At 31.1% G+C, this 13,214-nt stretch overlaps 1 protein-coding gene across 1 annotated transcript in view; it reads right to left on the minus strand.

Annotated features, from left to right (window-relative positions):
* LOC139501276 (uncharacterized) overlaps positions 1 to 13,214 on the minus strand; it is a 163,805-nt gene that overhangs the window by 80,663 nt on the left and 69,928 nt on the right. The window contains exons 89-106 of the mRNA XM_071290312.1: positions 12,751 to 12,918; positions 12,036 to 12,291; positions 11,520 to 11,683; positions 10,800 to 10,976; positions 9,918 to 10,170; positions 9,426 to 9,589; positions 8,785 to 8,958; positions 7,871 to 8,123; positions 7,082 to 7,251; positions 6,440 to 6,616; positions 5,542 to 5,797; positions 4,814 to 4,974; positions 4,041 to 4,214; positions 3,534 to 3,743; positions 3,170 to 3,212; positions 2,395 to 2,558; positions 1,401 to 1,562; positions 569 to 827 (exon numbers count right to left, since the gene is read on the minus strand). Of these exons, the coding sequence (XP_071146413.1) occupies positions 569 to 827; positions 1,401 to 1,562; positions 2,395 to 2,558; positions 3,170 to 3,212; positions 3,534 to 3,743; positions 4,041 to 4,214; positions 4,814 to 4,974; positions 5,542 to 5,797; positions 6,440 to 6,616; positions 7,082 to 7,251; positions 7,871 to 8,123; positions 8,785 to 8,958; positions 9,426 to 9,589; positions 9,918 to 10,170; positions 10,800 to 10,976; positions 11,520 to 11,683; positions 12,036 to 12,291; positions 12,751 to 12,918 (3,385 nt within the window). The remainder of the gene's footprint in view (positions 1 to 568; positions 828 to 1,400; positions 1,563 to 2,394; positions 2,559 to 3,169; positions 3,213 to 3,533; positions 3,744 to 4,040; positions 4,215 to 4,813; positions 4,975 to 5,541; positions 5,798 to 6,439; positions 6,617 to 7,081; positions 7,252 to 7,870; positions 8,124 to 8,784; positions 8,959 to 9,425; positions 9,590 to 9,917; positions 10,171 to 10,799; positions 10,977 to 11,519; positions 11,684 to 12,035; positions 12,292 to 12,750; positions 12,919 to 13,214) is intronic.

Genomic DNA, 13,214 nt, shown 5'->3' on the forward strand with positions numbered 1-13,214 from the left:
AAATAAAAAGGTAGTCCTGTGGACCCTCATATACTGAATGTTTATAAATTGATGCTCTGAATATTGATTCATTTTCATATATACCATTGATTGATTGTTGATTGCTTCCTAAAAGTTCATTGACAACCATTTGATGTATATTCAAGACAAGAAATTAATAACAATTAATACAATAGTTAGGTTCTTTACTATGAAATCAAAGGTGTTTTGGATAGAATCATACATGAAGTCATACAAAAGGCCACTTAGGACACTTAAAATTGTTTGGTCTTCAATGTGCAGAGAGCGAAAAACAGTCCCTCTAAACTAGGCATATAAAAGCTGACAATTTGTCCATGAATTCATTTTAGCATTCTTGTTAGATATATTTACTATTTATCATTTTTCATCAATTTTATAATATCTAACTTTAACAACAACAAAAAATTTCTTGAAACAAATAAAGTAAAGATTTGTTTGTCCTTCTTAAGATAAATTTTATTCTAAAGTATGGATATTACCGTAGCTTGGTTTAACATAGTCATCTTTTAAGATAAGATAAGTAAAATTGACTAGAGAAAACACCTACTTGAGTCTGAATACTCCTTTAATCCACAAATAATCTTCCTGTCCAAAGGTATAGTCTCTCAACATGAATTGTTCCTTGTAATTCTCCAAACTAATTTCCATGTATTGTGTACAGCCATCCAAATTAAGTGAGAAATCAAATGTATGGTTGCCCAAAACTGGTACGGACACACAGCATCGTACATCTGTACATTTGTCAGATATATAACAGGACGTACCACTGGATAACATGGGCAAGTTGTTTATGGTTGAACTACAAGCTGAAACAAAATTAATTTGTTATAGATAATTATACATTTATATAATTAATAAGTCATATGGGTCAAACAGCACATTCTAACAGAGTACACATCACACACAAACAGCCATTATGACTACTTCTTATAATACATTTTTTCTAATAAATAGATATCCAAATAAGTTAAAGGGACCAACGAAAATTTTCCATTAACATTTTTTTAAACAGTTATTTCATGTACATTTCCAACATTGATGTCAACAACAATATGAGCTGCATCATAGAAATCGACCTTATGCAAATGAATATCAATACATCTGTTCATCTAATTTGAATTATACAAATCTTTACGAAAAATCTGTAACTCTTTGAAAACTGTGTTGTTATAAGAACCCTTCAAAACAGATCAACATTCAATTTCTGTTTCCTATTTGATTGTTCCAAAATTAACCTAAGTCTTTTACATGTAAATGTATACGTGCACTTGCATAAGGTCGATTTCTATAAGACGCAGCTCATATATTGGTCTTTACCTCTTGAAAGTATATCTGACCACTGTTTATATCTGCAAAGTCTACTATATACTTTAACTTACTATTATTCCATCCACCAGCTATAAACGGTGACATCTCATAGTCACATGTGTTTTTCAGATACCAAGCAACATCCAGTTCATCGTAGAGTCGTACGAGGTCAGTTTCATTCATGGCATCCTTATCAATACTTTTACCAGTAGCCCAAGTGGTCAGAGAGAAGCCTGAAATCAAATGACATTTATCTATTACTAAAAGTCCTAGTTGTCAAAGAGGAGCCTGAAAAAACAGCACTTATCTATATATGTATCTGATCTTAATTTGTGTGTTATGTAATGCCTATAAGATTACTCCACATCATTTCTAGGTCCTTGGAGATGGTAATAATAAACATTTTATTTGTGACAAACAAATCTTTCAAATACCCTGAATTAGATGTGCTTACAAGAGACTACTGTCACATATTGCAATATTGAATTAAGTAAACGTGATTATCTCCCCTTTAACATGTAAAATCTCATTAATATTTGTCGTTTACTGTGGATTCTTTTATTTTCGTGGGTATCAATTTTCATGGATTGCTGAAAACTTGCATATTCGTGGATATTTCATTTCGTGGTTTTGCCAATCTCTGTATACAAAGCCTATTGAAAATATGACATTCATTGAACATTTGAATTTGTGGTTCACCTGTACCTATGAAACCCACGAAAATTGGTATCCAAGGAATAATAATGATTCCACAGTAGGAGGAGTTACTTTTACACAGTAAATGGACATGATGATTGGCACAGATAAACAGATGTATAGAAGTTAATAGACTTGGTGATTCCTATATACTTCCAAAATAAATTTGTAATTGGCAGTAATAACAAAATTCAAATAGAACAATGCATTTTGTTTTTTCTTTTTAAAAATACTGAAACATTTTTCACAGTATTTACATATTGATGAATTAATTTTTAAGACATTAAAGACTTTTTTTCACAAAATGCAGTAACATTTTATTTCATTTCATTTAAACATAGATGAATCAATTTTTTAAAACATAAATACCTGCATTCTGATATGCCATTTGTGAGGCACATGTTTGCTTTTTAAACCTTGCATAGTCCAGTACAGACTGGGTCCAGGCACAACTACTATACATCTCCCAACAGGATGATATCTCCAAGGATACCAGATATACTCCTTCACTCCAAAGATCATATATATTGTACCTGTATGAATATTCAACACAATGCTATAATTCTAATGCTGTAGTAACCGTCTTTAGGGTGTATAGTGCGCATTTGTGTATAGTGCACACACCCTTTATGGTCCAAGAAACTTGAGAAAAAAGATTATTGTTCGTATAATATTCATTTTTTTGTCTTACATATTAAACTTACTGTTTATCCAAGAATAGAAATCAAACAAATCCTTTCTTAAGGTGGTACCTAACACTACAGGGAGATAACTCTGTAAAGTCAGCTAAACGTTTTAATTACGTTGTGTTGTTACGGGAAGATTAAGCTTCTCAATGATCAAAAGATGTGTTTATTAAATTGCTTTATAATCAGTGTATTTTTTCTGATAAAACAGTTGGTTAAAATTTTTTGAAATTTTTATATTTTTGTCAAAGGGTCAAAGTAGATACTTTGTCAAAATTTAATGAAAATTAAACGAGCCAAAATTAATTTTAGTGAAGGTGTTGGGTACCACCTTAAACAATTTATTCATTTCAGCTATCTTTTTATTGGTCTTATTCATCAATGACAAAATATTCATAAAAGAGTAATTTCTGATATTATTGAGACAGCATTTAATTATAAACCATTTTGTATCTCACCTTATGCGTATTGTCTTTACTAAACTGAATTCATGCCATTTATCTGAAAGAAAAATAAGTATGAATAAATTAAAATCCTCATACATGGGAGAATATAGAATTTAATGCTTGGATGTGATTATATCTGAAAGCTTGATTAAAATCTATAACAATTTAAAAGTTTTAGATGCACCTTTATACTTATCATTTTGCTTGTTGTTTTTATAGCTTAAAAATCTTTAAAATAGTAGGACCAAAATTTGATTTCATGGAAAGTTATTTTCAAAATTTAATCATTGAACATCAAAAACAAGTGGAAGAAAAACATTAAAAATAACGCAAAACATTTTTAAAGGGAGTCTACTTTTATTCATACAAATCTTACCAAATTCAAAGTCATGTAGAGGAATATAGAACTTCAGTTTTTCTATTCCAATGTAGATCTTTCTCTCGCAGTCATCTATCTCAAAGAGCACTTCAAAAGTCTTGCTGATAAAATCTTCATCTAAACAACAACTGACAGCAGCACAGTCTGACTTCAGTCTACATGTCATTGGATTGGTAGAGATAGCTACTACATCTGTGTCAAAGCATTCTGAAATAAGATAAAGAATTTTATATTCATGAGAACCACTAGTCTTGAGATACATATCTTTAACTTAAGAGATATTTAAATCTAAATAGATTTTCTGGAAAATTATACTATATTGTCATTCACAAGTATTTCAAACATATTCAGGCCATTTTTTTAGAAATCGTTACAAAATTATTTTTGTCTCAACTCAACATTAAAATGATTTATATAAATCTTTATCTAAAAAAAATTACAATTTGAAAAAAACTTGAGAATAATTTTCTGTAGTTTTTGACTGAACTTGTAAAATGAACTTACCTTTTTTCCAGCCATTGGTTGGTGAATCATACGGTGACACAGATCGGCTACACTGTGATGATTGGAAGTAACTGGTTAGGTCCAAGTTCTGTAGAAGTTCTGAGATGTAATAAGCTGGGTAAACTTGTGTTTTGTCAATAGATCTCTCCCTACTCCACTGATCCAGGGAAAAGTCTGAAATCAAATATCACATTTACAGAATCAATATATGGATTTATTGATTGATTGTTGTATGCTAAATGTCAAGTAAGCCAAATATTTCAAGCATACTCGAGAGAACTAATAAAATAAAACAAATTTGAAAGAAAAAAAAAATTGAATTCAGAATACTTCAATATTTATATATCCAAAGGACACTTTTCTACAGTATTTTTTAATAAATAGACATGGTAATTAACAAGATTTTAAGAACTTTTCAAGTGATTTTTTACCATTATATTCTTTAATTCAATTATTTAAAAAAAAATTGTTTACAGTTTACAGGCTAGTGATACAGAAGTTTAACTACTCAGACCACCTGGCCACTGTCATGCTCCCACAGAAAGTTAAACTACTCAGACAACCTGGCCACTGTCATGCTCCCACAGAAAGTTAAACTACTCACACAACCTGGACACTCACCGTCATGCTCCCACAGAAAGTTAAACTACTCAGACCACCTGGCCACTGTCATGCTCCCACAGACATTTACACTACTCAGACCACCTGGCCACTGTCATGCTCCCACAGAAAGACAAGCTGATATTTGGCACACTTCTATAACTAATTTTTACCTTTAACTCTATATGTATCATCCCATGTACATTTCTTTTTAGGGAACTTGACACCCTGGATGATAGTTTCTGTAAATTCACAACTTCCTGTCTCTAAACAGAAGGAAAAGCTTATATCCATCAAGTAAGCTCCCTCTCCAATGAAGTCCTCTATTTTGTATCTAAAAATTAATTACAAAATCAGTTGTACTATACTATAGAACTAATCAAAGTGCTTGTTAGCACCGAGGGGTAAGGATTGCATTGACTTATCTGTGGGAAGTAAAATTAAACAATGCATTGTATAAAGCATTGGTTGTAGTTGATTCAACTACAATTATGGAAAAAGGAAACTCCAATTTTAAAGATTTCTTTAACAATGACATCATTTATATTTTAGAATAGATTTTAGATTCCTGCACCTTGCACAATTTATGTAATTTTCTTGACTGGTAAACATTTTTTTTGTAACTTGAATAACTGAGCATATATTTCATTGATAAATTTCTGGAAAATGGGAAATGTTCATAGATAGGATGTTTAGAATGTTATGATCAATGCACTATTCTGTATTTCAAAAATAAAAGTAGTGATAAACCTTGGAAGTTTAGATAACAAGTTATCAAGTAAGAACTGTAAGAATGTCCGTTTATCCTATTAGATAACTGTTTTATGCATTAAGGATTGTGGGGGAAAAATTACAAGGGATATCAAACTTCAGGGCTTCAAAAATTCAAAGAAAAACTTACTCCATTTTTCCAACTCCTATGAGGTTGAAATGTTCCACAGTTCCAAAGGAGTAATCCAGTAATTTGTATTCTCTGTTCATTGATTCCAATCCAACAGTAATGTCCTGGTAACAATGGTTTATGTTAATACGGAAGTTCATTGTCTTGTTTGTTAGTGGAATGGTGATACAGCAGTCCAAACCAGTACATGTGTCCGTGGAAACAGTACAGACAACTCCTGATGGTAAAACAGGGACAGAAATGGGCATTCCACAATCTGAAAAGAGGTAATATCATGATTTTTTTTAAAAGTGCCCTTTCATTTATTTTATATAAATAAGGCTGTTAGCTTTCTTGTTTGAATTGTTTTACATTGTCATATCGGGGCCTTTTAAGCTGACTATGCGGTGTGGACTTTGCTCATTGTTGAAGGCTGTACGGTGACCTATAGTTGTTAATGTCTGTGTCATTTTGGTCTCTTGTGGACAGTTGTCTCATTGGCAATCATACCACATCTTCTTTTTTATAACAGGGTTTTTTTTAAACAAAAAGAAATATTGAGAATGGAAATGGGGACTTTTACATTGGTAATGTATAATGCAATAAAAATGGAAAAAAAAAGATAAGTATGTATTCCTATCTTGAAAATTTGTATTTTCTAAATGGGGTAGATACCAATCAAATTTTTTTCTATAAAATGTGGGGAATAACGAATATCAAACTATGTAGAACATATATTAAACTTAACAAGAATTTCAAAATATTTTTCATAGAAGTGTGAAAAGTAACTTTTTACTGCATTGCCAAGCCATTTGCAGTGTTATATAAAAGGATATCATACCAGAATATACAACTATCATAAACAGATTCATTTCACAGTCCAATATATACCACATACGATTAATACATAAAACCTTACCATTCTTGACACCTCCCACATTTCCCGAGTAGGTACTGCCCTCTTGATCACATGAAGGCTCATATAAATAGGCTGCAATGCCAGAGTCTGACATTAACTTGGAGGTTTCTGGTCCACTCAGAGGTTCAACCTTAGTCACACTGTTGTCTGTCAGCCATGTTGCCAAACCTTGGAAGTCTACAAAATTATGGACAAAGGAAGATAACTCCAATTTTAAAGATAACTTTAACAATGACATCATTTATATTTTAAGAACAGACATTCTATTCTACACCTTGCCGAGGTCTACAAAAGTCAATGAAAATGATACATTTGGACTTATCAGAGCTTTTCTTTCACATCATTTTACTGTTTTTCCCCTGGTTTTCAATTCCTTTAAATATTTTTTTTCTGACAATTTTCTGCTTATTTCCTATTTTAAATTTAACTTTGCTGCATATTGTGATGCATGTGTAGACAAAATTTTACAGGATTATATTTACAAATAAAAAATTACATCTCCCTTTCTCTCTTTTATTAATTGTCACCTAAGGGGACTTTTTAAAAAATTCATGATATCTCAAAAATATTACACAAAAAACTTTTAATTTAATATCAATTTGTCCTCTATATAAAAGATTTTGTGAAGTTATTCATATTTACTTGTATCTAGTACTGAATTCCAGTCACATGACAATTTTGGAAGTCTGTATTTGTCAAAGATAACAATGTCAACTCCACATGGTGTTGTGTCTGTATCTGACTCACGACAAATCTGAAGTTTCATGTCAATCAAATAATCTCCCTCTATCTCCAAGTCCCTCACGGTAAACCTGTTTAAAAATAATTTTCATTTAATAAGGTGTGTTGGCTCGATTTTCAGTACTAAATTTATTATAAATTTATATATATTCAGAAGAGATGATTACAAAATAATATCATAATTCATTATCTTTCAGGCATAGGGTTTTGCCCAATGTTATGAACAGCATAGGGTGTTATTTCTCTTTTATTCACTATATAACACATTTTAAAGAATCCATTAAACGAAAATAGGGTTAAATTTTAACAGAAGTACATAGATTCAATATTTTATTCTACAAATTTAAAATCCATAAAAACATTTGACTTTCAACTGGTTCAAGAGCAAGTTTTACCAAAATGTGCTTTCTCTTTTATCTAAAACATCCGTATACAAACAAGATTTTGACTGAAAAGGACAGGTTTCAAATTTTAAACTATTGAATTATATACAACAGTTTAATATTTTATTGTTAAAAAACATGTTTTCCTTATAAAGTGACAAAATTCAGATGTGAAGTATATAGCGTTTATCCAAAACACCTGACAGAGGTGCACCTGAAAGAGGTGGAACTAACAGATAAGTTAACAGGTAGGTTAAAATGAGACCAGTTTAACTGTTCAACATTTCATTATAAAAGATATACTTACTCCATTCTGACATATCCAAACAACCAAACTTCAGTCAGCTGACCCCATTCATAATCAAATAAGAGTGTACTGAATGTTAGTTTGTCTATTCCAACACTTAGTTTGAACAGACATGGGTCAAACTTAACAAATGTCTCAAAACTTTTGCCGATTCTGGTGTCTGGCAAACAACAGTAGACAGTTGTACAATCACTGCCAACATTGCATACAGCACCTGATATAGTGGGAAGAGTTGCCATTGACTGTCCACATGCTGTTAATATAAAAAGGCAAAATTACACTATCAAATGTATATGATTATGAAATTAATAGGACTGATTCTTCTAGATTTTCTTGTCATGAAAAAAGTTGTTAAATGACCAAAAGGAGGATTTTTTAAGTACTGATTGCAGCTCATTTGAACTTGTGTATGTAATCTTAACGCTTTTTTTAGGTAATGAAAAATAACAACAAAAATAAGTAAATTGTTTTACAAAAAAACAACACAAGTTTTAACAATTACTATACACACTGATCTGTGTCCACACTTGTTCATTATGAAAAATCAAAGAGCTTGCCAGCACTGACAGTAAAGTTTGCATTCATTTTGCAAACAGAACTAAAAATTAAACATTGCTCTGTATAAAGCATAGGATGGAAATTCTATGACTTGAAGCAGATACTTTGCCCATAAGTTTTATTGGTTTAGCTACAATTATAACCATATTGAAAGAATATAGCTCCCAATTAAGATATTAATTTAACAAAAAGATTCATGCACCATATACAAATTAGGTAATTTTCTTAACAAGAGTGGTTATACATATACACATCATTTTTTAACTTCATTATCCAAGTACCCAATAAATTGCATTGTTTAACATGGGTCTGGTTAATTTAATTACCAATACAAAAATATTCACACAACAACTTACAATTAGTCCAACCATTTGAATGTCCACTGTAAGGAGACACAGCACTACTACATTGTGTGTCCATCAAAAAATCTCCAATGGCTAACCTCTCTATGAGGGCAGACAGTTGATTATTATCCAGATTATCATTCACACCTATACCTTTCTCATTCAGGAAGCCAAGGAATGAAAAATCTGAAACAAAAGACATTTTATTCTCTGACAATTCAGTAACAAGAAATTCCATTATAATCAAACACACATTAAAAGCAAAAAAAAATGTTTAATTGTGCTGCTTTAACAACTGTGTTTTTTTTCTCCATTTTTTCCACTGTAATACAGATTTATAAGTAATAAAAGTTGTTTAAAGAATTTTTTGAATCCCACTTTGGTACATAAAGACAAGAAACATTTGGAACTTTCGAACATTTTCATTGGGTTTGGTATTCATATTACTAAGTTATTGGTTACTTTACTAAAGTGCTTTTGGTTTTTACGATTTTAACATCGTTTGCTTTCCAAACCTTTGAGCTTGAAATGAGTTGACTTGAGCTGAAACTGATATCATTTGTATTTTTACTTTCTATGCTAAATAAATTCATCATAGATACCAGGACTAAATTTTGTGTATATACGCCATAATCATCCTGACTTTTAAATACCTGCTTGAACATAATCATTCTTCCATTCACATGGTGCCTTTGGTAGGGCTGTACTTATCAAGACAGGGACAGTTATTTCACATGTTCCATTTGTCTCCATACAAATACTCATCTCTAAATCTACCATAAACTTCCTTTCTGCTTCCAGATTATCAATTTTGAACCTGAAATTATATTTTTTGAAACATTCACTTATCTGAAACAAATAGTCCCTATATTGTGTGTATCACAAATGAAACAACTTATATTTACTACATTGCACTTTTTTAGCCAAGATTACAGTTGAAAATTTTAAATTCATTTTTTCTGTGAGTGTAAGAGAACTTTCAATTTTCTTTTACATCAACAGGCTAGGCTGCCTTAGCTTCAAGTGTTTTATACTAAATTCCAGCTTTTTTAAAGTGACGGATCGTAAATGATATATGTAAAATCATTAGCTGGGATGGATTAAGTAGTCCATTAACAATTCATTCTTTAACTACTAGTACTTACTCAAGACCAATAACTCCATGCAATTTTACTTTTTTTACTTCACCATATGTATATCCAAACAAACTGATGGTAATTTCAAGCTTTTCAATGCCTATGATCATTTTACGGTTGCAGGGATCAATTTTTAACTGTGTGTTAACATTCCTATCGATCCTTGGGAAGCTGCTACAACACATGACACCAGTACAAGAACTGTACAAATGACAGATGGTACCAGATTGCAGCACTGGTAATTCTACATATTCTTCACAAGCTGAAGACGGGAAAAAAAACCAGAATAAATTTTATTTACATTTATAACTAACTGATGTATAAAATAAATATGCTTGTATTAAGGTTATAAATGAATATACATTTCTTTTAGATTCCTATATGTTTGTCCTCTGAAAAGGGTTAACGAAAAAACTAATAATCTTACTTTTGATAATTGATAGGATAATATCTAACACTTAAGTTCTTCAAAGATAATTTTGTCCATCCCTTTTTTTCATTTTAAAGCATTTTAAATTACATAATTTATCAAGTTTTAATTCACTCTAGTTCAAATTTCACAATTTATCATATTAATTCTTCACTTTTTCACATAATCAATTAATACCTTACTAGCTTTTTTTTTTCACATAACGTCAATTTCTAGTTTTAACAATAATCAACTTTTCCAGCAAAATAACAACTTCATATTAGCTTATCTTTAAAAAAAAAATAAGTATATTATGCAGTATACTGTTATCCTTTACAGTGTGATATTAGGGTATATATAATATTCTATCAGTTCAATGAATTATCAGTCACATGACAATCATGCGATTACCACAGATAGTAATATGGTATGACAGTTTGGTCACATGACAACCATGTGATGACTACAGACTGTGTTCTTACCTCTATTCCATCCTTTATCATTGGGGTAAAATGGAATAACATTCTGATTACAAGCGTCGTCCATCATGTAAGGTGCGAGAGCTGTATCGTGCAGCAATTGAGCAATAGTGTGGACATCCAGTGGTACACTGTTAGTAGGTACACTTTTATCATCTAAATATTCATTCAGGCTGAATCCTGAAAAAACAAAACGCTGTTTTAAACATCTGGCCTTGCGGTCATAAAACTTTTGAGTAATTTTTTGTACTCATACTCCAAAATCAACCAATCAAAATGCTGGATTTCATGATTCGAGTATGATTTCTGTGCTCCGAGCACTAAGCAAAGTTTTATGACTTCAACCCCTGTTGTATAACTTGCAAAATAAATATCTGAAAAAAAGTTAATTAATTTTTTTAAATATTCAGTGTAGGTTTATAATAGTGTATGAAAAGTATTTATGAATATATGTTTTTTTTCTGGGAGGCAAGCTATGAATCTTTTTTTAACACATTGTTTTTTTTGGAAAATAAATTCAAATCATTTAGTACTGACAGTATTTGTTTAGGTTGATTGTACAGGATTCTGTTCACATGATAGGATTTTCCAATGGTTAACCAAGTGACATTCAATTCTAGTTTTCCCATGGTTTGATTTTTGTTGACACAAATTTATAAGCAATAAATCATTGGAAAATCATATCGTGTAAACACACATAAAGGATTGATCAGATTTACTTACCAGGAATGACAAACTGTGAATCATAATCACATTCTGCTTTTGGTAACCTGTGATCCTGGAATACACTGGTAAACACTTCACACGCCCCTCCTGATTCTAGACAGACTGATATATTCATAGAAACAACATATACTTTATCTGCTGTAAGATCATCTACCACAAAACTGAAATTAAAAATAATCAAAGCGCTTGTGAGCACTGAGGGTAAAGATTGCTTTCATTGGTTAACACTTCACACGCCCCTCCTGGTTCTAGACATACTATGACATCCACAATGGTTGCTTCATGTATTATAAAACATATACTTAAGCTTTAATAAATGCCTTAGGTAGCAGGATTAATCTAAAAATAAACTCATAATCATTCACAAAAGTTGAAATGCAAATTCCTAGAAATTTCAGATTTTCATAAAACATGCTCTATTTGTTTCTTATAGATGATTTTCTTAAAACTGTTCCCTAAATCAATGCAATGAGAACAAAAATTGACAGACTTTTACTTCTTATATATACTTACTCTAAATTAAAAACTTCATTCATGGCATAATGTTGCACTGTACCAAAAGCAAAGTCGATGAGTGTATAGTCTAAATCAATACCCTCCAGTCCTATATATATTTTGTAGTTACAAGGATCCAGTCTAACATATCCATTAAAGGTCAGTCCAAGGCTTGTAGAATCCACACAACAATCGACAGATGTACATGATGAGTCAAGGTGACATGTGGTATCGCTACCCAAACTTAATAAAGAACCAACAGGATCAACACAATCTAAAAATAAAAAGAATATGCTTGTGTTATATAGTTAAGAGCTTGCCCCTTGTAGTTACTTGACAATCATCTGTATGCTATAAGGTCAATTAAGGATTAATTAAGGATTAATTAAGGGTGTGTTTTTTGGTTGACCTTTTGTTGTCACATTGACATTTGTCAGTTTTGTTAAAACTTTGCAATGCCTGCATAAAAAAAATGTTTTGTTTCTATCATTACAATAAGTATTCATCAAAAATCCATACTATATCATTTTAATTCTTTTTAAATTCTAAAACAAGTAAGTATTTCAAGGTTTATTACAGACAATTGAAACCATATAATTAATTGCATTACCAGATTATTAATTTGTTAGCCTTTGTTCTGTTTTGCAATGTTGTATTTTGATATTTCTTTTCAAAATTGCTGAAAATATTCTCCTTTTATGACCATTTATTCCAGATAAATACTATCACTCACCATTTTTCCAGTTGTTTGCATCAGCCCCAGTGTAAGGAGCTGCAGTCCTACTACATGGCGTCCTCTTCATGTACTGTGAAATACCAGTCAAGCGTAGAATATCTGACACATGATGATCATCCAGAGTAGAAATACTATTGTCAGTCTTATACTGAGTCAGGGAAAAGTCTGAAAAGGATAAATGGAATTCTATCTAAAAGAAACTGTTACAATCATACATGTGAATCTCCCAATGGGAATACAATAATCCCGTTTTCCGGGGTCTCCTCACGTCCTCCCGTTTAGGAGAAAAAAATCCTGTGTATGAAATATTTCATGAATGAAATTTGAAGAAAAAAAACAGACTAAAAGGCAATTTCTACATCATACGGTTAAATTTACGACAAAATTTATGTCGATAAAAAAAATTCCTGATCTGAGGTGTAATCTTCTGACCAAAATTTCCAAATCTCCTGATCTGAGTT

Source organism: Mytilus edulis, chromosome 13, assembly GCF_963676685.1.
Source record: "Mytilus edulis chromosome 13, xbMytEdul2.2, whole genome shotgun sequence".
NCBI lineage: Eukaryota > Metazoa > Mollusca > Bivalvia > Mytilida > Mytilidae > Mytilus > Mytilus edulis.